Below are 22,982 nucleotides of genomic sequence, written 5' to 3' on the forward strand. Positions count from 1 at the left end.
TGATAGTTTATTTATGTTTAGACAAGGCACAATCTGTTCTACTTGAAAGATTTTTGTCTTTTTTTAATAAAACAAATTGTTTAAAAGTGTCTGCTAAAGCATACATGTAGTCGGTACTGGCATTAAAAACACGGCAGATGTGGTTTGGGGTACAAATAATCATGTCAGATACATCATTTCGTTGGAGCTTTAATTAAAATTTGATTCATGTTTTAGTTGGAGTATTTTATGATTCAAGCTTTAAATCAGAAGACAAGTGAAAAAATGAAGAAAAGGAAAATGAGCAACTCGTTTCACGGAATTAGACCACCTCAGCTTGAACAACCAGGTGCATTTATTAGCCAATGTCTAGACATTCAGTTGATATTTATTGTAGATCATTTCAGAAGTCATAGCAGTTGTTCTCAATTTTGAGTGTGTTCGGGACTCGTTTGGCATTTTGATTCAGTAAATCTGGGATGGAGCCTGCATCTGATTTTTAAATAAGCTTCCCAGATGATTCAGAAGCAGGTGGTACCTGGACCACATTTTGAGGACTGTTGTCTTGAAAACTTGAGCCTATGTATTCTTAAAAATAGTGTGTGTGGTAGAGAGCTGTTCTAGATTACAGTCTAATGAGAAATAACCAAATGTAATGCATGAAACTTGAGTGGATCCTGGTTCAATAAAAACATCTAAAAGATGTTCTTGGGACAGTTGGGTAAAATTTCAATATGGACAGGAAATTAGATGATATTATGGAATTACTGTTAATTTTCTTATGTACGATAATAGTATTGTGGTTAATAGAAGAATGTCCTTATTTTTAGGAGATAAATGTGAAAGTATTTAGAACTGAACTATCCTGATGATTACAACTTACTTTTAAATGGTTCGTGAGTGAGAGAGGGAGAGAGAAAATCTAGAGATAAAGCCAAAAATGACAAAATATTAATAATTATAGAATTTAAGGGCAAGATATATGTGTGCTCATTGTATCATTCTTTCAACTTTTTTGTGTGTTTGAAAATGTTCATAATACAAGGTTAGAAGACAATAGTTAAAAATAAATAAAATTACATCAACTGTTAGCAGAATTTTTTTTTTTTTTTTTGTGGTACGCGGGCCTCTCACTGCTGTGGTGCTGTGGCCTCTCCCGCTGCGGAGCACTGGCGCCGGACGGCGCAGGCTGAGCGGCCATGGCTCACGGGCCCAGCCGCTCCGCGGCATGTGGGATCCTTCCAGACCGGGGCTCGAACCCGAATCCCCTGCATCGGCAGGTGGGCTCTCAACCACTGCGCCACCAGGGAAGCCCTGTTATCAGAATTTATTGCATAATTTTGTGATAGCAATGGTAGACTAATACTCTATTCAGGTCAATTAATTATGGATATTATTTTTAAAAGGTACTTGATAAATATTTGTTGAATGAATGAATGTAAGTTAACAAACCAGGAAAGTATAGATTTGTACAGGAAGTCAATTCCAAGTTTTAAAAAATGTGAATACATAGACCGTTAAATTGACTTTGCACTTTGTGGTGTGCACAGTGAAAGGGGCCACGTGGTCTGTTATGTAGCAAACACTGGAGCCTTAAGTACCTTCTGGATGAGAAGAGGAGTGGGGAATAGCCAAATAAATAATACTGACAGATAATTTCTTAGTTCTTATTAATCAAGAAGAGAAAACATACCAGTTCCTCAGAGAAAGCAAAGCATTTCATGTCATTTAGCACTAAAAGGAGTTTCTCCTGTGGGTCTTCATTTGGGAATGCTAGGTGGGATAGTGGGCAGGGCCTTCAGGAGTGTCCTGTCAGCAGTACAGCCTCAGCTTCCACAAGGCTGTCTCTTGTACCCCTTCCAATGGGAGAGATGTGGAATTGCACAGATTGTAACCCAGGGTCCAGTCTGGGTTCACACTGAACATAACCCAGTCTGAGTACACATTTGTTCTGGTGCTGACTTGTTCTAAGGACAGATCCTGGGCTCTGGGGCACATGGTTTTCAAACTGTTCTCAGACTTTAAGGGTCTGTAAGGTGCCTCTGGCAGTGGAGAGGAGGCTGGGTAGGGTACAATGCAGAAAGAGTCTGCCTCCCAGCCTACCTTGTTGTTGTCCATTTTGTAGACAGGAGTTTTGCTTTAGAATAAAGAATTTTTATTCCTGAAGAAGTTTGAATTGCACTTGTTTAGATGGTTGCATAACCTTCAAGCAACCCTTCACAGATCACACTGTCCTCAGCGCAGCTGTTGCAGAGAGTTCACAATTAGGACCTATGATGAGGGCCTAGAGTGTGGTCCTCTGTGTGGAGGTCCTGCATTGATGGAGGCTAATCTAATTTTGTTAGCAATCACGCTAGGAAATGGAAGGTAACATCCCCTCTTGGAACTCAGGGAGCCTAACAGCAATCTCCCTGAGGTGTGCTGAGGGGAAGGAGCTGGTTCTCGGGAAGTATAGTGTTTTACTAGGAGGAAAAACAAATTTAGCATCAGAATAAAATGTTCACGATGGTTTCAAACAGTAGAGTCTAAGACTCTGAGCCCTAGCTTTGAACGGCTGCAGTTTTAACAATTTATCCCTCCACCTCCATTTCTAGTCCCAGAAAGAAAACAACTTCACATGTGAGGTTGGGTTCTTCAGAATTTATTCAGTAATTTCTTTGAGTTTTTTCATCAGGTGAAAGTAAAGGATGATGGCAACCAACATACTAAAATTCAGTATTTGGAGAAAAATTTTATTTTGGGACACACATAGTGAGAAATGCTCTTTATGGCATTAGTACATTTTTCATTTGCACTACACAGAGTAAATACAGTATTTCTGTGTGTCTGTTTTAATCCCTGGATAGTTAGTTTATATGTGTTCATAATTAGATTGAGCTATACAGAAAGTGCTGTTTTATAGGTCAAAAATGGCCAAATATTGGCAACTTCATATAATTCAACCTAATAATACTAAAAAATATTGTTTTGTTGTGTTTAAAATAAACCGGAAATGATGGGGGCCCATAGACCTAAAGAATAATTTATTATTTTTTTTCTTCTTTGAAACAGAAAAAATGCCTGTCTTGAAGGCTGAAGCATCACATTATAATGCTGACCTAAATAACTTGCTGTTCTGCTGCCAGTGCGTGGACGTGGTATTTTACAACCCAGATTTAAAGGAAGTGGCTGAGGCTCACAAGATCGTTCTCTGTGCCGTCAGCCATGTTTTCATGCTGCTTTTCAATGTGAAGAGTCCTGCTGACATTCAGGATTCCAGTATCATCCGAACTACCCAGGATCTCTTTGCTATAAACAGAGATCCTGCGTTTCCAGGTGCTAGCCAGGAGTCTCCAGGCAACCCACCCTTACGAGTCATTGTTAAAGATGCCCTCTTCTGTTCTTGTTTATCGGACATTCTGCGCTTCATTTATTCAGGTATCTTGTCAAATGGTTCTGGCACATTCTCATAAGCTTTTGAAATGAAGTATGGCCTGTGGTCTCAGGTATACTGGTTGGTTTCACGTTTCTTTTCTTCCTACCATCTGAGGTGACGATTATACATTAAGTAGTATTTGCTTTATCGATAGGAATTGGTCCAAGCTTTCTGTCTCTTTACAAGTTTCCTTGCCTTGGTTTTAAATCTACTTGTAAAAACAATAATCTCTTTTCCTATTGAACAGCTATGTTAGTACTTTATTTTTAAAAAACTCCAAAATGTGAAAATACAAGAATTTATTGTCCAGTTTAACTTTAAAGAAATAAAATACTTCAAGTATATATGAAAATAAGTGTCTTTAGCTACTTATTCATTTGTTTTGTTTGACCCAGATTTTGGAGGGAATTGAGGAGAGAAGTTAGCATGGTCATTGCATTCAGTTTAGCAACTAGAAACAGTTGCTAAAGTTAGTCTAAAGTTAGTTCAAGCTGAGATCTGATCAACTTTGACTATGATTATTTTAGACTTTACTTCTTTTATTTACTGTGCTCTTTGTAATATTCAGCTTATCAATTGTTTTTCTTCTTGTCCTTTAAAAAACTGAGTAGCATGTATATTCTAAAAATTAGACTCTTTATGAGTTATTTTAGCAAATGAACTAAAGGTCTCACATCTAAGTGTCCTATATAGGAATGGAAAAGCATGGATGTAAAGTGATTTTTAAAGTAAGCATCTAAATATACATTTTCTGAAGATTTCTCTCTCTTTTTTTTTTCTTTTTTTTTGCAATATGTGGGCCTCTCACTGCTGTGGCCTCTGCCGCTGTGGAGCACAGGCTCCAGACGCGCAGGCTCAGCGGCCATGGCTCACAGGCCCAGCCGCTCCGCGGCATGTGGGATCCTCCCAGACCGGGGCACGAACCCGCATCCCCTGCATCGGCAGGCGGACTCTCAACCACTGCGCCACCAGGGAATCCCTCTCTTTTAAAAAAAATATTATTTATTTATTTATGGCTGCATCGGGTCTTCGTTGCTGCGCCCGGGCTTTCTCTAGTTGCGGTGAGCGGGGGCTACTCTTCGTTGCGGTGCGTGGGCTTCACTTGTCGCGGAGCACGGGCTCTAGGCGTGCAGGCTTCAGTAGTTGTGGCACGTGGGCTCAGTAGTTGTGGCTCACGGGCTCCAGAGCACAGGCTCAGTAGTTGTGGTGCACGGGCTTAGTTGCTCTGTGGCATGTGGGATCTTCCCGGATCAGGGCTTGAACCTGTGTTCCCTGCGTTGGCAGGTGGATTCTTAACCATGGCGCCACCAGGGAAGTCCCAGATTTCTCTCTTCTTTAATTTTCTTTTTCTACTTGGAATCATGTGCTGATGAATTATTAGGTTGAAGTAGATCCTTCTCTGCAATGTGTCGGGAGAAACATTTATGATCTGTTTTTAGACTTCAGAATTGGAGATTGATGACAAGTTTATAAAAGTTTACAAATAAAGAAAAAAGTATTATTTAGCATCAAAGATTTGGGTAGCCTTCAGTTGAAATGATTGATGTTAAGAATTCCCTTTTTTTCATTTGGGTTGTTTTTAGTTTTAAAAGTTAAAATAAAAATTAATGGTTGTGAAAAATACAGTTGCAGCATGCAGATTTAAGTGGATTAAAAATATACATATTGGAGTAGAATGTGATGGTAGGTATTAAATCCATTGTTCAGTGAATATTGGCTTGGAAAAGGCATAAATAACCACTCCTAGAGAGCATACCAGCACAGTGCCTTCAGCATGGAGGCTTCTCTGTAAGTGCTGGTTGAACTAGTGAGTAGACTCTAGTAGCAGTGAATCATATGAATAAACCAGATAAGTTAGAGACTTCATTTAGTACTATGGATTTTTGTTTAAACTTAGAATCTCACAGTTCAGAATTTAAGACTAATTTTGAAAAACCAAAATGTTTACATGTTAAAGAAAAAAAAGTCCTTAATGATATGTCAGAGAACCATGAAGGAAGTGTTTGGCTTTTCTTTTCAATGAGTTTGCTGTTGAAATTATAAATTATTTAGCAAGTTTACCACAGTATCCATTAAATACTTTCAAAGGCACACAAACACTTTGAGGTCAGTTTTATCCTCTTTAATATGGTAGCAATAAAATAGCTAGATGTCTTTCCAGTGACAGAACCTGCTTGTCTTTCTCCTAGGGGGTAATTTTTTTTTTTAATTGTAAAATTAATACTTGCAGATGGAAAAAAGAGGGAAAGAAAAGAAAAAGTTATCCTCATCCCCCAATCCCCTTCCCCAGAGTCCATTATAACTTTTTCATGTGTTCACTCTGATGCATTTTGAAAGAAATTAATATATTGAGAAACTTGCATTAATGAAAATGTAATTTTTGGTGAGTGCTGTTTTCTGGGAACCACAGGTAGTTTCCATGGCTGGAGCACAGAGTGGGAGGTGATGGCTGGAAGGAGCTGAGGCTGGCAAGGCCAGTGGGAGCTCTTCCTGCTGTCCTTAGAAGCTGATCTAGAATTTTATGCATGATCAGACTGGGCTTTAGAAAGATCATCTCTGGTGATGGTGGGAAGACAGGAGTCCAGTCAGAAGGCCCTGTTATTCTGGAGCTCAGCCTTAGGAAGGCCAACATTCTGACAATAGGTAGTTGGTTGGTCTTGCGGCTTGTCCATCATCTGGACCGGTGCTTTTCAAACCTTAAAGTGCATACAAGTCACCTGGCGATCTTGTTAATGTACAGGTTCTGATTCAGTGGGACTGGGGTGGGGCATGAGGTTCTGCATTTCCAACAGTCTCCAGGCAGTGCTGATAACCATGGATCACAAGTAGCTGCAGCATCTGCTCTTGGAAGAACTGGGACCAGCCACAGCGGATAAGGGCCTGGAATTCAGCCCAGAGGCCCAGGAGAGGAACCCAGTTATTAGTCTCAGGGCACAGGGTCAGAATGGAGTCAGCTGCAAGGCTGACTGATGCGGAGCTCTCTGGAACTGGGGCTCCCTGGGCCTTCTTGTAGCCCCTGCCTGAAGTTGGGGAAAGTGAATGCTTAGCAGTTGGGTGGAAACTAAGTGAGCCTGGGAATAGTGATTAGAGGGCAGAGGGGCATGATGGCAGGGAGGAGTTGCTGAGCTACAAGCCCTTGACCAGTTCAGAGCTCAGGCTTTGTAGTCTGATACTGAGCTATTAACGTTTCTGCTTTGAACTCTGCTTGTACGTGACCCAGTCAAGAGGTGGTGTCAGGTATGACCAGGGCCACAGGCCATTGACCTGGGGCTACAGGGAGACCCGGATGTGGGTTGAGGAAACGGGAAAATAAATGCTTCAGCAGGTACCTGTTAATTATTCTTTAATTATTTACAAAGTATAACCTTAGACTCAAGCAAAAATGATATTGTTTGCTGTGTTTAAAAGACATTAAAGCTATATTTGCACAGTAAAGACGATTTTGAAAAATGCAGAAAATTTGTTAAGAGAAGAAAAATCAACCAGATTCCCATTCTCAAATGTCTAAGCGTTTATTGATGTTTTACTTTACCCTTTTAGTCTTTCTGAATAGGTTACTTTATTTATTTATTTTTTATTTTTTTATTTTTTTGCGGTACGCGGGCCTCTCACTGTTGTGGCCTCTCCCGTTGCGGAGCACAGGCTCTGGACGCGCAGGCTCAGCAGCCATGGCTCACGGGCGCAGTCGCTCCGCGGCATGTGGGATCCTCCCAGACCAGGGCACGAACCTGTGTCCCCTGCATCGGCAGGCGGACTCTCAACCACTGCGCCACCAGGGAAGCCCTGAATAGGTTACTTTAAAAAAAAAAAAAAATTTTTTTTTAATCAAAGCAAACTAAAATATTAAACCTAATTTTTTTTTTCTTAGAGACTTCAATAAAGAGGCCAGGTTTGTGTGTTTTGTTTGTTTGTTTGTCTTATTGTTGTTGAACATTTAAAAACTTTTGAACAGAGCACAAGTCTTAAGACCCAATTACACACTGGTTTCCTCACAGCAGCCCAGGCCTGCCCGCGGGTTATGTAGGGAACCGCGGAGGACAGGAGCCAGTTGTACTCACGTCAGTTGGGCTGGGATACACAGGCAGAACTCCATGACAGGGCGTGCTTGGGAATATTTGCCCTGAGCAAAAACATGGGCTGGAAAACCCTATTAAACCTATCTCCTGCTTTATATTTAAAAAAATGAACCAAATTACAAAGCCTGTCTTAATTCTTTTTAAATAACATGTTTCTTTTTTTTTAACCTTTAGGAATTTGAAATTTTGGAGGTACTGTGTCACCATGGACGTTTGGGTCCTGTATTTAGGAAGGGCCTGTTTAATCCTCTGGTTAACACTTTACCCATATAATAAAGGCTGCTGTTTATTTTCCTATTCAAATTTCTGAGCAAACAGATACAGTGAAAGTGTGTATGTTTTGCATATGTTAATTTCCTCTTGGAAACTGCTAACACTGCATAATGTCTGAGTACTTAATGACTAACACTGAGGGAAGAATAATCTGAAAAGTGAGGCCAGTGGTTTCCTGGTCTTGAGGAGTAATCCTTAAATGGTGTACAATTGTAACATTCTTATAATATACTACCCAGTCTTTATGCTGGCAAATTCCTGAATCACGCGATCTCAGATGGTGAGGAATTGAAGCCTTTGTAAGAGCCTCAAGAATTTAGCTTTGAGCTCTTCCTGCCACAGATGGCCCTTAGAATTTCACATCACTTAATGAAATGCTGCCAGAGTAAATGAATCTGTGGAAATGAGCATAGTATTCTCCAGCTCCTGAAATTTTTCTGCACTGCATGAAAACACAGCTGAATGCACACGGGTAGACCATGCTCTCTAAGGGTCTAAGTAAATAGGTGCTCTGAGAAGTTAACTAAAGAAAATCACAGTCAGTTATGCAAGACAAGTTCTAGAGCTCTGCTGTACATACAACATTATGCCTATTGTTAACATAATGTATTGTGTACTTAAAATGATGTTAGGAGGATAGATCTCATGTTAAATGTTATTACCACACACACACAAAAAAAAGAAAAGAAAATCTTAGTCTGACTATTGCTTTATTAGGACCTAAGTGTCAAAGATGGTTTGATTAGCATTTCTAATTATGAAAACAGCCCAATCATTAGAGTGCCCTTATGAACTAGTCTTACTTTCCTTTTCAGTTATTGGATCTTTCTGTGTCTGTTCTCAAACAGATTGGTGGACTGTAGAGATTTACCTGCTACTAATCCCATATATTTAGATTTGATGCTTACTTTCTTTCAGATACTCTTCTGAATGGAGATATATTGTGTAGATGTTCTTTAGTTAATATAATTTTACTTTTAAGAAACAATATCTGTGCTGTCCTTTAACATGCATGAGTGTAGACAGTCAAAACTACATACATACACTGTTGCATGCCACTGACCCTGTTTTTTTTTTTTTTTTGCGGTACGTGGGCCTCTCACTGCTGTGGCCTCTCCCGTTGCGGAGCACAGGCTCCGGACGCGCAGGCTCAGTGGCCATGGCTCATGGGCCCAGCCGCTCCGCGGCATGTAGGATTTTCCCGGACCGGGGCACGAACCCGCGTCCCCTGCGTCGGCAGGCGGACTCTCAACCACTGCGCTACCGGGGAAGCCCTGACCCTGGGTTTTGATAGTGGATGAAATGTCTAAAGGAAGAGCAATAGGTGTCAGCTCTCAATACACATTAGAATCACCTGGGAGGCTTTTAAAATTGATGTCTGGGCCTCAGCCTGAGAAATTCTAACCTAACTGGTCTGGGGATAAAACCTCCTCCAATGGTATTTTATAAAAGATCTCCAGGTAAATGTAATGCACAGCTAGAGGTGAGAATCACTGACATAGAGTGAATTTTCTTGATTTGGGGTCCCTTGGCTTCTAAGGGGTTCTTCTACTAACATTTTAAAAAAATATTTTTAATTACCTTTTTTATTATTTTTTAACATCTTTTTTGGAGTATAATTGCTTTACAATGGTGTGTTAGTTTCTGCTTTGTAACAAAGTGAATCACCTATACTCCTAACATTTTTATACAGACTGCAATGTCTGTATGTGCATTGGAAATTTTCGGGAGTGGTGAGCCAAAAATTTATCAGATTGTGAAAAGAGTATGTGACTTTAAGTTGAAAATTATTAGTCGAGGAAGAGGAAAACTACTACACTTCGCTTCTGTCAGCATTCTTGTCAAGGGCAGGTAAGGAGAAGTTAGGCAAACATGCTAAGTACTGCAGGGCTCAACTGTAATGAGGCCTGAGAGCAACTGGACTGTCAATTTGACTCTTCCGATGAGCTTTGGATCTCCTTGGTACAGCCTAACTGCAATTGCCTGATCTCATTGGTTCAATAAATGTTTATTCTGTGCCCTCTCCACTCCCCAGTATTCATGAAGGCATCTGGCAAAGTTCTGGGTACATGAAGGGAAACATCAGAAGAGCTAGATTGAGAGTAGATAGGAAAGGATCTCGAGTTACCCAGAGAGGTGAAGCGACTTGCCTAAATTAACACCAGTCATTACTGGCAGAGATAAAACTAGAAACTGGGTCTCCCAGTTGTGTCTACACCTTTTTGAGTTATATTTTTAGGAGTTAGGACTTTCTATAAGCCATGGGATGGATAGGGGTAATCTCAAAATACACTTTTGGAAATTTATCAGCATTGATAACAAGATACATTTGATGGGGAAAAGGCCACCCAGGAGCAGGGAGGCTGGGTAGGAGGCTGCTGTAGGCCAAGTGAGAGGAGTGTTTGGGGAAAAGGGGAGCTTTTGTTGACCCTGTGTTTTGTCAGACACGGAGGAAAAGGGGCTGACAGAATTGAAGTGAGCCTAGAAAGAGATGGCTTGAAAGTGGGTTGGGGTGAAAACAAGGGAGGAAGGGACCAGGTGGGGTGATTTTTTCTAATGTCATGGTTGTGTAGCTCATCAGAAAATTATCGAGCTCCCTTCTTCAGGTTGGTTCTGTAGACTTGGCTATGGAACATCCTACTCTGACCCTGACAATGCATGAGACCTTCTGAATACATTCTGCTCCTTTGCCTGATGGCAGTCACTACTCTCCATGATGAGTATGATTTAACTCAACCTTAGAAAGGACCACAACTACCTCTTACTCAGGGCAAGTAAATAATTTGGGTTTGGACCACTTGTGACGGGAACTCATATACTAGCCACTGCTGTTATCACTAGCTGATCACCTACTATAAAGAGATAGTAGCTGTTCAGGAAGAAGGACTCCAGGTTTTGAGAAATAATTTAGGTGAAGGCAAACTTTTTTTTTTTTTTTTGCGGTACGTGGGCCTCTCACTGCTGTGGCCTCTCCCGTTGCGGAGCACAGGCTCCGGACGCTCAGGCTCAGCGGCCATGGCTCACGGGCCCAGCCGCTCCGCGGCATGTGGGATCTTCCCAGACCGGGGCACGAACCCGTGTCCCCTGCATCGGCAGGCGGACTCTCAACCACTGCGCCACCAGGGAAGCCCCAAACTTTTTTTTTTTAATGTGAGAGCTGTTTAAATGTTTTAGTGTAATTACATGGGTATATATTTTATAAATAAAAATTAAAAGAAAATACTAAAAAAAAAGGAACATTGATACCTAATAAAAGATTTATTTTTATTCCTGCTCTAACAGAAAATCCAATGTATATTAATTTGTTCACAGGCGCCTTCCAGTGGGAAGAATTGGAAGAAGATATCAGGAAGAAGTTGAAAGATTCTGGGGATGTTTCAAATGTAATTGAGAAAGTTAAATGTATTTTAAAAACACCAGGAAAGGTAAATTAGTTTATTGTAAGTTAGATTACTTTGACTTTCTCTGAATTATAACTGATATACTAGGGATGAATATACTGAGTCGTGAGGAGTGTCAATAATATATAGTTTTCCTTTAAGTGTATTTTTTTCCATTTAAATATTTTAAATATAAACATGATTTCTTGCTATCTGTGATTTTAATTCATGTAAGAATTCAAATATGTGTGAGTCATGTCTTTAAAATGTTGGTTTGTGAATTCCATTCTCTGAGACATTCCCCTGGGGCTCTGGGAATATGCAATCTATGTCAAGAATGAAGGGCTGTTGAATTTGTCCAGTTACAGTTAAGCTTGCTGTGGGGGGATGCCTTCTCACCGCTCATGATTTCACTCCAAACAGCTTTCAGGGGCAAGCCAGTTTCTGTGTGTGTCTTTTTCAAGAGTTCTGAGAAATCTGTTTGACTAGGTAGACAGTTAAGGATTTGTTTCTCACCTAGTATAGATTTAAAATTATACATTAGGTTCAAAGATAAAAATGTAGACTTCGTATATGGTCATAAACTTGTACACATGAAAGCTCTAGTAACTGAGATTGTGCAGAGTCTATAAGGGCCTTAAAAGGAGGTTTGTTAAATTTTAAGATGACTGCATTATACAGTTTAGCCAGTGTATTCTTATTTCAGATTCTGTGATAAACAAATTGGCTACAGTAGATAAAAAAGGTAAGTTGTGTACAATGCTTAGCAGAATATAGGTTTATATTAACTGTAAAAAAAAGATTATTTCTTTAATTTTTATACAGATGACTGTCAATTCTACAACCTAAGTTTATTAACAATTTAAGGTAATATTTTAAAACTGCATCAACTTTTATAAAGACTCCCAACTATTTTTTAATTGAGAAAATGATCTCTCTTTTTTTTTTTTAAACAAAGTAACATGGAATTAAAGGGCAAGACCTTTCTTTTCTTGTTTTACTAACACATTGAAGTAGGTACACAGAAGCTGTCCAGTTGTACAGGTGTATGGCTGGGTGGTAGCTCTCTTACAATTTAATTCAACTAAATAATTCTTTTGTAGAAACATGCACATAAACTTGCATTCTGCTTTTCATAAGTTCCCTAGATTAACTTGTTCATGGACCAGTGAAAATGTACATCTGTATTCTCTGCAGACTTCTGCCCTCCCATTTTTTTTCAAATTCAAGACGTAGGTGAGAGTTCCCTGGTGGCCCAGTGGTTAGGGTTTGGGCTTTCACTGTCATGGCCTGGGTTCAATCCCTGGTCGGGGAACTGAGATCCAACAAGCCACGTGATGCAGCCAAAAAAAAAAAAAAAAAAAATTCAAGGCATAGGTGACAAGGAAATCTGTTATACAGATTCAGAATCTGTATATATCCATACCTGAAATAAATCTACACATACTCATGATGTACAAATTCATAAGCTTTATATAAATGATTAGGATGGAGGTGTTGCCTTTTGTTCTAAACCTGAGCCTTTCCTTGGGTTGGATTCTGAACACAGTCATTCCTTTGGGTACCAAGAATAAAACAAATTCTTCTGGGGGAAGGGAAAGCTGGGGACTATATTATTCCATGAAATTGAACTAAATTCCCTCCTTTGCAGAGGAGGACAGAAGAGTTCTTCTGTGGTTTCTTCCTGGGCTTTCTTGGGGTAAGGGACTCTCTCCTTCACTGAGTATTGGGAATCAGGAAGTAAACATTTAACCTGTGAGTCTGCCACAAATAACCTGTGGCTTTGAGTAAGTCTTCTCAGGGCTTTTTATAAAATGAGGGATAAACTGGCTGATTTCTAAAGCCCCTGCTAGCCCTCAGGTTCTGGTGACGCTTTTTCACTGTTCCTCTCCTTTATGTGTGGCAGTCACCCAAACCCTCTCCACGAGTTCCTTCAATGTGTATTAAAGTATATTGTGTGTAGGACCTGAGACTATAAGAGCAGGATTTGTATGATCCTGTTTTGGTCGTCTGTTTAGCTCATGGATGTCATTCTGGAGTGTATGTTCTTCTTTGGGAGGAAGGATAACATTTTTTCCTTCTCTCCAGACATTTTAACTTCCCACCATAGTAGATTAACCCAGAGTGGGGAGTAGGTGCCGTTTATTCTTATTGCTAAAGTTGTATGCTTGGTTATTTCTTAGGGATAAAGCTTTCTGAATTCCCTACCTAGCCAAGCAGAGGGTCAGAGTCTGACCCAGGCTGAGGTTCTGAGCGTCAGCCAGGGACATGGGTGATGGGTGAGGGAAGAGCAGCTGGCCCTCAGTTTCTGGGGTTGGCAGAAAGGATTGTCTGAAGGATCACAGAAAGGATAAACAAAGCACCAAATCCTGAGTGGGGAGCAGAGGAAGGCTGGAAACCCCAAGGTCAGACATGGTGTTCGGGGAGCCTGCCAGTTAGCAGTTGTGAGAGGACAGATAGGTGTGGTCATGGGACAGGTTCTTTAGAGCTCCAGGTTATGGATGCAGGCAACCTTTGATAATCAAGATTCCAGCAATGACGACTGTGGGCAGGAAAGATATTTAGGATTATAAGTTTGCAGATTAAGACGGAGACGAATTAATCCATCACTCTCAGGTGTTTTAATGTTGGATCTAGTGAGCAGTGGGACATGGTGTGATAGGTGAAACATATGTTTTCTTAATTACAAATTAAGTTTTGTGTATATATTTTCTTAATTAGTGAATAAACAAGCAGGTTGTATATGCAAACATATTTTACTGGGTGTTCATATGAGATTGCACTACTGTTGTCTGTTTCCCAGCTAACAAAAGCCCGTGGGGGTTCAGGACCCCACAGCTTCTCAGCTGTAGAGTCAAGTTTTCACTTAGCCAATTCCTTCACCGCCGTGAGTGCCGCATAGGGCAGTGTTGCTCATTGACAGATAGCAGATGTAGTTCTTGAGGGTAAGTTTCCGTGAAAGCTGTGATCAGAGATGCCATAGAGTAGATAATCATTACTTCTTTAGACATTTAGCACAGTTTTCCAAATTCTCTAGGCAAATTACCAAAGCATATTGTATAACATTTCCCCTTGTATTTTTACTTTTCCTTATAGTTTAATTGCCTGAGGAACTGCAAAACCTATCAAGCCAGAAAACCTCTATGGTTTTATAACACTTCCCTCAAGTTTTTCCTTAATAAACCAATGCTTGCTGATGTTGTCTTCGAAATACAAGGTATAGTTCAATTTTTACAAAGTTCATTATTCATTTTTATTTCTTGTTTTCTTACCTAACTTTCTATTTCAGCTTCGAATATTTTGGGTGAAGGAATGACTGTCCTCTATTGTAGGATGTAGATTAACATGGCTTGAATTTCTCCAAAAATTTTCTAGGGAAATGAGATATTTTATTAAAATAAGAAAAGAAATGGATATATTTTTTCTTTCTTTTTATTTCCTTACCCAATGTTTCATTAACTTTTAGACACCAGCAAGGGATGGGGTGATCTGTAATATCACCCCCTTGTATATTGTTGTTTGTGTGTTTCTTTAAGGTCCTAGTTTTTGAATCATCTGAAACCAGCCCCCTTAACATTATATTACCTGTAGTTTATTTTTTCAGCTCTCTTAATTGAGCAAAAGGAACTACTCTGGTTGAGGGTCATGCCTGGCTTACATCAGGCATCCTTAGATATTGCTACATTTTCTCCTTATGGCACTCAGAATTATCACCAGAGCAACGGAGAGCTGCTTTTTATCTCTGTAGGAAAGTAATGCTACCTAATTTTAATAAACATGAACTGTGTTAATGCCCATTATTGATTATTCGCTTGGATACTTTGGTCACTTTAGTAGATTGAAAGCATAGTATTAAAAATGAATTGTGAAATACCTTCAGTTATGCAAGAAGGCTAGAAGGAGTTGTTTCAGATGACTTAGGTAGCACTTCAGGTGGGCTATTACCAAAAGGAAGATATAATTTAATTTTATGGTAGAAATGTATGGCAGCTAACAGTAATTTACTTTTTAAAAATTTTCCCCAGAAAGATCGTTTTACTTGTAACTCTGGTCACTTGCCAAGACAAACAGTGAATTGGAAACTTTCCAAGGTGCCTTTGGCTAAGCTACTGTTAGTAGCTGCAATGTTAGCGTGGGCCACTGAGAATGGGACAGTGAGTGACCTTGAAATTATATAAAAAATGATTTGGAAAAAAGAAAGCTAACAAGGGACTAAATTTGCTTATAATTTGCATAGGAAGCACTGACACCAAACATTGTTAATGTAACCTACTGAAAAGATTTTCATGGGGAATATTTAATGCATGAAAATATATGTTGTATTAAGAGAAAAGAAACAGCAGTGATGTGGAGAATCCTTTCTCATAGTCTTTTGCTTTTCTTCCATGATTCCACCTACCGACCCTTTGCAGGCACCTGCTCACACCCCACCTTTGCAGACGCTGGATCTGCAAGGGTCCTTGTAATGCCTGTGCTGATGCTGAACGGCAGCTGCTCTAGTGCCCTTTGTAGCCTCCTCAGCTCAAAAACCAAGGCCTCCAAGGGAATCAGGAGCAGAGTGAAGCAGGAATGGGTGGAAGCAGGGTCCAGCAACAGCTTCTCTGCCAGAAGCTGGAGGAGAGGCAAACTGCGCTCTGAGGAGTGTGGGGAGGGCAGCTTCCAGTGTGTAGAAGCAGCAGTGTTGTCTGCTCTGGAGGAGGGTCTGGAGCCCTAGCTCTAGCCTTGGCTTTGCATTCCAACCAGTGTGTGTCCTTGGGCAAGTCCTTAATATGTCTGGCCTTGAGTCTTCTCAGTTGTAGTGGAGAAAGTGAACCATGTAGAGTCTAAAAGGTCCTTTTTAGTGTTAAGCTTGATGAGATGATAGTAACAGACCAGGTCAGGGTCTTGCTTGGATGCATATTTCCTATATATAATAGGTTTATATATATATAATATATATATAATATATAATTATTTATATATAATACTATATATAATAGGTTTTGTTGTGTTACTTTACATTGCTGATCCTCTGTTTCCTCACCTATAAAATGGGGATACTAGTTTCTACCTGGGAGAGTGGTGAGTGGTCATGGAGATGAGATGGTGCATATAAAGGTGTGTTTAGAGGCCTGATGGGCAGACTCCACGACTCTTCCCCTACAGTGGCATCCAACACTGGTGGATCACTGCTTTTTTTGTGTTCTGAACCGAGGGCTGCAGCAAATCCTTTTTAAGAAATGTTCCAGGCATCACTGACAACTGGCTGGAGTTGACATGGGATATAAAACCTATTTACTATCTCTGAAATAAATAGTCATCAAATATATACATATACAAATATATATATATGTATATGTACACAAATATATGTGTACATGTATGTATATATATAAAAGTACCACCCACAATTTATTGTTTGAGTTTGTATCTTTTTCCATTAAATACTTTTTAAAAAAGCAGCTCTAAAACTAGTCATGGTAAACTTTTGGATCTGATGTAGAAAGATGTGTTTCCTTTTGACATTTGAATCTGTGCCTTGTGAAAAATACTTGTACAGAGTTATATTCTGTCTTGTTTACTTAGTACATATTCTAAATCTCTCTTGAGCTAGGCAGGTTTCCTGTTTTCAGAATAAAACAAAAAATGATTCTAAAAGTTTCATTTTTGAAACTTGGCAAGTAGTGTGAAGAAGGTATGACAAATGAAGTGTTTTATTTTAGTATATGATAAAAACAAAGATCTTTGATAATCTGTGCAAAGTTACTAGAAACTTGGGCTTTTAAATTTTGTTTCACTCTTAAAACTCTTTTCCTTAAAAAAAAATTCTTAAAAAACAATAACAACAATTAAATACTCCAAAGGAAAGTTACTTTAGGCCTTGACATTTTGAAAGGACATGTTTATCTCTTAGCTTGAAAATTGATGTCCTTTTCCCCCCAGTAATTCTTCAGCTCTATCCTGTTGCTGTTGCATAAATAATCATTGCATTATTTTCATTCAGCATGTTTTATACAGTGCTTATACATTTATACAGTTTATATACAATGTTTAAAAATGTGACTATACTGAGGTATTGTATTACAGTTTCACATAGAACAATTTGTAACACCAAAACAGTAGTTTGAAAAGGTGAGAAGCAGAAATGGATGTTTTCTTGGAGTTATAATGTTTTTTCAAACTAAATTCGAAGCTTGAAATGGGCTTTGAAAATGCTTTAAGGTACTGAGTGTTTTGTTGCTGGTTTTGTAACTCTGTTGTAACTACATTATCAACGGAAAATTTCTGTTAAAATTTTAAGGTTACCCATCAAGCTTCGTTCCCATCTGCTACTATCTACTACGTATTTTCTTGCCAATCTTAAATCCCTCTGCATAATCCAAGTGATAGGTTATCTAGTTTGTTTAAGCCATACTTCTAATTTTCTTTTTCTTTTTTTCATGGTTCCCTATTTAAGATTTTAAGACTAAAGTTGCAAGTCAAATAACATTGCCTGTTTGAATTCCTTTTTTTTTTTTTTTTTTTTGCGGTACGCGGGCCTCTCACTGTTGTGGCCTCTCCCATTGCAGAGCACAGGCTCCGGACGCGCAGGCTCAGCGGCCATGGCTCACGGGCCCAGCCGCTCCGCGGCATGTGGGATCCTCCTGGACCGGGGCACGAACCCGTGTCCCCTGCCTTGGCAGGCGGACTCTCAACCACTGCGCCACCAGGGAAGCCCTGAATTCCTTTTTAATTACTGTGTACAAATATATCCAGCATGCTTTAGTTATGGAAACTGGTTATCCCCCAGAGATGGACACTGTAACCTTGAGGGCAGGTGACCTAAAGGCAAAGAGGCAGAGAGGAAGGGGAAGGGGCTGAGAGGGGAGGCTGCCTGCTCATAGGTGTGAGGACCTGGGAAGAGAGCTCCTGTGGCTTCTTCCTGTGCCCTCCTGGGGGAGGTGTGCCTGTGTGGGTGACAGTGCCAAGGAGCGAGCTCAGAACTGGCACTGTCAGGCATTGCGTATGGATCCTGAGGGATTATTGGCTTTGGAGAAGGTCACTGGGTTTACGTAGAACATTTTTCTTCTTTTTCTGAGCCAGAAGATGTTTTGCGTGGATTTCAAGAGGATGAAGAACAGTAATTATAAATATTTTGGAGAAGAATATATGTCCCTGAGAAGTATGAGATTTAGGGGCTGCCGGGTGAAGACCCTTGGGCAGAGCAGAGTGGTCTGGCTTATGGTGTTACTTTCTGGAAAGCCACAGTTTTGTCACTTACACTGGCTTTGGTGTCTTCCACCAAACTAAAAGCTTGGCTGCTCCAAAGCAGGGTAGCTCCATGTTTCTCATCTTTGTACCAAACATGGTGATTGGCACATGGTGGGTGCTTGGTGATGGTCTGTTGATCTGATCTAGACTGAACTGAGGGCTTACTATGGGTTCGTGGTTTCCTAAGGTGGTGGGAGTGGTAAGAACTGCTTCTCCACCTGTGAGCCCTGGGCCACATGCGTCTCATCTGGCATTGCCTTGGTGCGGTGGCGCAGTAGCTGGAGAGCTTAGCAAGCTTTCACTGGAGAGTCACTTTAGTGTAATGAGCTTCAGTGAGGGGTGTGCGCTGAGGGGCCTTTAAAATTGAAAGCCGGGCTTCACTGGTGGCGCAGTGGTTAAGAGTCTGCCTGCCGATGCAGGGGACGCGGGTTCGTGCCCCCGTCTGGGAAGATCCCACATGCCGCGGAGCGGCTGGGCCCGTGAGCCATGGCCGCTGAGCCTGCGCGTCCGGAGCCTGTGCTCTGCAATGGGAGAGGCCACAACAGTGAGAGGCCCGCGTACCGCAAAAAATAAAAATAAAAAAATTGAAAGCCGCTCTGGCGCTCCCACAAGCAGGCAGGCATTGTTCATTTAGGAAAGAGTTTCCCTGTGGAGGTAATATGACAGGGAGGAAGCAGGGGACTAGGTCATCCCCATCCACATCACCCATAAAGTCTGCAATGCTCCCCTTGGCCCCAGAAGAGATTCCCTTGCCATTCCTGCTGTGATCTATGGACTACTTAGGCTAAGGATGGTTTACTGTTTCTGATACAGGGAAGCCCAGCCAGGACTGTACTGTGAGTAATGGTTGTGTTTTCTTGTGAGACACATGGGCAGGGGAGGGTGGTGGTGTCTCAAGCCAATTGCAAAGAATAGATGTTCCATGATAAAAAGACATGAAGCAAAATATTGCATTTCAGTGTTTCTATCTTTAGGAAATAAAAACTAAGTAACAAATAATTGCCTGACTTGCAAATTGTTGGTTTCAACTCTCTCTGCAAATTGTTGGTTGAACTCTTAATTTTTCAATTTATTTTAAAACTACGAAGTCTCCAAAGTTTAATACAGGTTATCACACCCACATCTGGTTTCTGAATATCAGCTTAGCTGTGCCTAATGCAATACCATTCTAATTAGAAGGAAAATTGCTAGGACAATAACTCTGCAAGTTTATCTCCCTTAGCTTTGTTTCCCTGTCGAACCTTACAGGTACGACGGTGCCAGCCCACAGGGCCGTCCTGGTGGCCCGGTGTGAAGTGATGGCGGCCATGTTTAATGGGAATTACATGGAAGCAAAGAGTGTTCTGATTCCAGTTTATGGTGTTTCCAAAGAGACTTTCTTGTCATTCTTGGAATACCTATACACAGACTCCTGTTGCCCAGGTGAGCCATTATAAATGTTAGACAGAATCTCATAACTCTTTCTTTCCTGATAACCCATTTTGAGAAATTGCTTTCTATGAAATCTCTTTTTGTTTAAGGTGTATGAGAGTTGACGTCATGGAATGTGCTAATAAGCAGGTGGAGGTGATTTGGGGACAGCAATGAACTTTCAGTCAATTCACGTGGATGAGCAGTGACTGGGTACCTCTTCTGGGCGCTCAGACCCTGGGATAAGCTCACATGTCCCAGCCAGCACCAACAGCATGCTGATCGCTGTAGGCACCCTGGAAACGGAGGTGTCTCGTGGTACCCAGTGGCTACTTCACTTCTACACACTGGAGCAAAGAGCTCCTTAGAACACTGTCCCTTTCATGAGGAGAAAAGGGCTGGGCAGCTGCTGTTATGGCTCTGACTTCTGTTTGAGGCACTTCAAGGAATTTCAATATTCTGAGACTCCTTTGGTCATCTCTCTGGCCCAGAGGATGGCCTTTTTCTGACTTTTATTTAAAAACTAAAAAGTCTGACTTTTCCTGACTTCTCCTAGAGTCAGACTGTCCTAAAGCTGACTTATCCAAAAACTTTTCCTAAATGGTTTAGAATGCCCAGTGGACTGTGGGATTTATTTTCCTACTCACCATTAACTAGGAACTGCCTATGGCAGCTTCAGGTTGGAACAGATCTTGCAGGTTTCCTGTAGCTGGAGGCACTTTGGAGAAATTGCAGAATCCTTTCAACAGGCCTGGAGCCTTGGGATGCAGGCATGGAAGCCCATTTTCATTAGTCTTTGTCTTTTGGCCAACAGATGGCTCCCACCACAAACACAACTAGAATAAGCCCGTGGTGGCTTAGTCCAGGAGCCTGAGACCTTGGTTACAGAACCTGGCCAAGAAAATACACATTTCAGACCATACCTCTCTTCAGGTTTACTGCTTTAATTTTAGATTTGGAAGACTTCCAATGTTCGTTATTGAAATCTCCTAAGTTTTAAACAAGTCATGAGCCCTCTAGTGAAAAGTTTTAGAAGTTCCAGAACAGAACATTCTTTTAATTGAATTAATTATGGTCTTGCAGCTTTCTGTAGAGTATTTTGGAGCCAGTTACAAAATCAGTGTTAAAGACTGGCTTATCATTTCTGTTTAATAAAAATGAAACCATTGGACTCCCCTGGTGGCGTGGTGGTTAAGAATCCGCCTGCCAATGTAGGGGACACAGATTCGAGCCCTGGTCCGGGAAGATCCCACATGCCGCAGAGCAGCTAAGCCTGTGCACCACAACTACTGAGCCTGCGCCTTAGAGCCCGCGAGCCACAGCTACTGAGCCAACGCACCCTAGAGCCCGTGCGCCACAACTACTGAAGTCTGCGTGCTCTAGGGCCCACGTGCCGCAACTACTGAGCCCGCATGCTGCAACTGCTGAAGCCCACGTGCCTAGAGCCTGTGCTCAGCAACAAGAGAAGCCGCCGCAATGAGAAGACCGCGCACCACAGCGAAGGGTAGCCCCCGCTTGCCGCAACTAGAGAAAGCCCACGCGCAGCGACGAAGACCCAATGCAGCCAAAAAAAAAAGACATCATTGATTCTCATCAGATCGTGTGTTATTGTGTATTTTATTATTTCACTATGGGCAAATTTATATATTAAATTTAAAAATTTGACCAGTTTTGAAATAATAAGGAAATTTGGTTTCTTAATCATCCTCTTACTAGAGTAATTGAAGGTTTGGATTTTAAGTTTTATCTTACTAATTAGAAAAAATGCTCAGAAAAGCAATAATAACTATAAGACAAAACACTTTAAAAATTGGTAAAAGGTGAAGGTGTGTGTGTGTGGGGAAATGAGTCAAAATGAATAATCAAAAAATTAAGCTGGATACTGGAAAATTTGCATTGGGAAAATTGCAGAAAGAAAAATAATCTATTCATTATGATAAATAGTTATCATACACGCTCTTCTTGGTTCCTAGCTACAAAGAATATAAGGCGTTTAAAGAGGGACAAGAAAGAATTACAGAGAAGTGTTAAAAAAACAAACAAAAAAACCTTGGTGACTGCCAGGGGTTGAGGGAAAGGGGAAGTGGGGAGTTAGTGCTTAATGAGTGCAGAGTTTCAGTTGGGAAAGAAGGAAAACGTTTTGGAGAAGGTAGTGGTGATGGTTATACAACAACATGAATGTACTTAATGCCACTAAACTTTACACTTAAAACTGATTAATGCTAGGGACTTCCCTGGTGGTCCACTGGTAAAGAATCCACCTTCCAATGCAGGGGACGCAGCTTGGATCCCTGGTCGGGGAACTAAGATCCCACATGCCGCGGGGCAACTAAACCCGCACCTCAACTAGAGAGCCTGCGTGCCACAAACTACAGGGCCCACGTGCCCTGGAGCCTGTGCGCCACAACTAGAGAGAGAGAACCCACACACTACCACTAGAGAGAAGCCTGCACACCACAGCAAAAGATCCTGCATGCTGCAACAAAGACCCGATGCAGCCAAAAAATAAATTTAAAAAACAAAAACAAGACAAAAAAACGATTAATGGTAAATTTTATGTTATGTTTATTTTACCACAATAAAAACAAAACAAACAAACCTGGGGACTAAAGCCAGAAGAAGAAAAATTGCAAGGATTTAGTATAGCTAGCAGACAGAATTACCCGGTAGCCCTGGAGTTGATTATTAAGGGCAATTGTAGAATCTCTTTCTCTGGAGAATTAAAAACAATAGCAACAGATTCACTTCTGTGTGTGAAGGCTTGAATGAATTCCTTTTAAAATGGAGTAATAGTTTAGATTGCTGACTTACCCCTTCAAGGCTTTTTTAGGCATTCTATTCTACATTGGATGATACAGTCAGCATTTTTTGTTTTTTTGTTGTTGTTTTGTTTTTAGGTCATAAAAGAAATGGTTTTATGGTCCATTTTCTCTTATTTCCCTTCTTGCATCAGCTGGCATTTTCCAGGCTATGTGTCTCCTGATCTGTGCAGAGATGTACCAAGTGTCCAGGCTGCAGCACATCTGTGAGCTGTTCATCATTACACAGCTGCAAAGCATGCCAAGCCGGGAACTGGCATCTATGAACCTCGATATAGTTGACCTGCTCAAAAAAGCCAAGGTAATTGGCCCTATGTATCTGGTGGTTTGATTTTTTAAAAAATATTACAAAAATTTTATTCACTCATTTTTTCTGTTCATTAAGAGATATATTAGTGCT

At 40.7% G+C, this 22,982-nt stretch overlaps 1 protein-coding gene across 2 annotated transcripts in view; it reads left to right on the plus strand.

The window, feature by feature from the left end:
* RHOBTB3 (Rho related BTB domain containing 3) overlaps positions 1 to 22,982 on the plus strand; it is a 56,003-nt gene that overhangs the window by 20,663 nt on the left and 12,358 nt on the right. The window contains exons 5-10 of one of the 2 annotated variants that reach the window (XM_067731263.1): positions 217 to 328; positions 3,031 to 3,396; positions 11,056 to 11,168; positions 14,220 to 14,340; positions 19,602 to 19,775; positions 22,717 to 22,883. In XM_067731263.1, the coding sequence (XP_067587364.1) occupies positions 217 to 328; positions 3,031 to 3,396; positions 11,056 to 11,168; positions 14,220 to 14,340; positions 19,602 to 19,775; positions 22,717 to 22,883 (1,053 nt within the window). Of the gene's footprint in view, positions 1 to 216; positions 329 to 3,030; positions 3,397 to 11,055; positions 11,169 to 14,219; positions 14,341 to 19,601; positions 19,776 to 19,873; positions 21,465 to 22,716; positions 22,884 to 22,982 lie in introns of those variants that run through there. The other variant, XM_067731264.1, reaches the window with a different exon arrangement.

Source organism: Pseudorca crassidens, chromosome 3 (assembly GCF_039906515.1).
Source record: "Pseudorca crassidens isolate mPseCra1 chromosome 3, mPseCra1.hap1, whole genome shotgun sequence".
NCBI classification, from domain to species: domain Eukaryota; kingdom Metazoa; phylum Chordata; class Mammalia; order Artiodactyla; family Delphinidae; genus Pseudorca; species Pseudorca crassidens.